The 1,039-nt window shown below is 41.5% G+C and overlaps 1 protein-coding gene across 1 annotated transcript; it reads left to right on the forward strand.

Moving 5' to 3' along the window:
• On the forward strand, nucleotides 1-1,039 carry LOC143570239 (transcription repressor OFP13-like). The gene has a single exon (XM_077055937.1). It carries the CDS (start codon nucleotides 215-217, stop codon nucleotides 1,034-1,036), a length of 822 nt encoding a protein of 273 aa, XP_076912052.1. The 5' UTR covers nucleotides 1-214; the 3' UTR covers nucleotides 1,037-1,039.

Raw genomic sequence — 1,039 nt, forward strand, 5'->3', positions numbered from 1 at the left:
TGAGTGTTTGGATATGAGAGGTGCATGCATATATTGCATTAAATAACCAACATATTCCTCATGCCTCTTAGTTATTAAATACACATACCAAAGCCTCACCACCTCCATTTTCTTTCCACCACTCTCTTTTCCTGTGATCATCATTAATACCTCTTCAACAAATAGAATCAAGAACCATACACAACCCCCTTCTAAGCCATTAGCCATCAACAACATGAAGCTAATTCCTTCATCCCTATTGTTGTTCAACAAAAAGAAAGACACATGGTTGTGGCCTTCATGTAAAAACCCCAAAACACTTTCTTTTAGAGCCGGTACCGGTTCTAATAACACAATGTTCAAGACGGTTAATTCCGTCTTTTTTGACCCCAAGTATGCTTTACATATTGAACCAGAAGTCGAGGTGACTACACCCGACTCCTGTTTCACCAACTCCTCAGAATCTGCCAGTATATCAACTGAGTTTGAGGAGTGGTTGAACATGAACGAGTACTCCTCAGTAGAGACTATCGTTCGTGGGGCCAGGTCCGAAAGACTGTTTTTCGAGCCTGGCCCCAATACCAGCTCAATTCTTGAGGTTAACAAGCAATGCATGGATTTAAAAGTTGGTGGTAGTGGTGGTGGCGATGCTGATGTACCGTATAAAGAAAGTGTGGCAATGTCGATTGAATCGAATGATCCACAAGGGGATTTCAAGAAATCAATGGAGGAGATGGTGGAGAATCATGGATTGAAAGATTGGGAAAGCTTAGAGGAGTTGTTAGGGTGGTATTTAAGAATGAATGGGCAAAACCACCATGAGTTTATTGTTGGGGCCTTTATTGATTTGCTTGCTGAAATCTCTAGTAGTGGCGTTGGCAAAGGCGTGGATGGTGGGACCCACAAAGGTGCGAATTCGTCTTCGGATCATTCGACAGCCTCTTTTACTTCTGTGGCCTCTTCTTTCACTTCTTCAGTTTGTTCTCCTTTGTCCAAAGGTGGTGGTGAGAAGGAGATCCAGAAAGAAAAACTGAAAAAAATAATAATTAATAAATAAAGT

This window comes from Bidens hawaiensis, unplaced genomic scaffold (assembly GCF_021521415.1).
Source record: "Bidens hawaiensis isolate Kalapana, Puna unplaced genomic scaffold, B.hawaiensis_p1.1 tig00024856_1, whole genome shotgun sequence".
Classification (NCBI taxonomy): Eukaryota; Viridiplantae; Streptophyta; class Magnoliopsida; order Asterales; family Asteraceae; genus Bidens; species Bidens hawaiensis.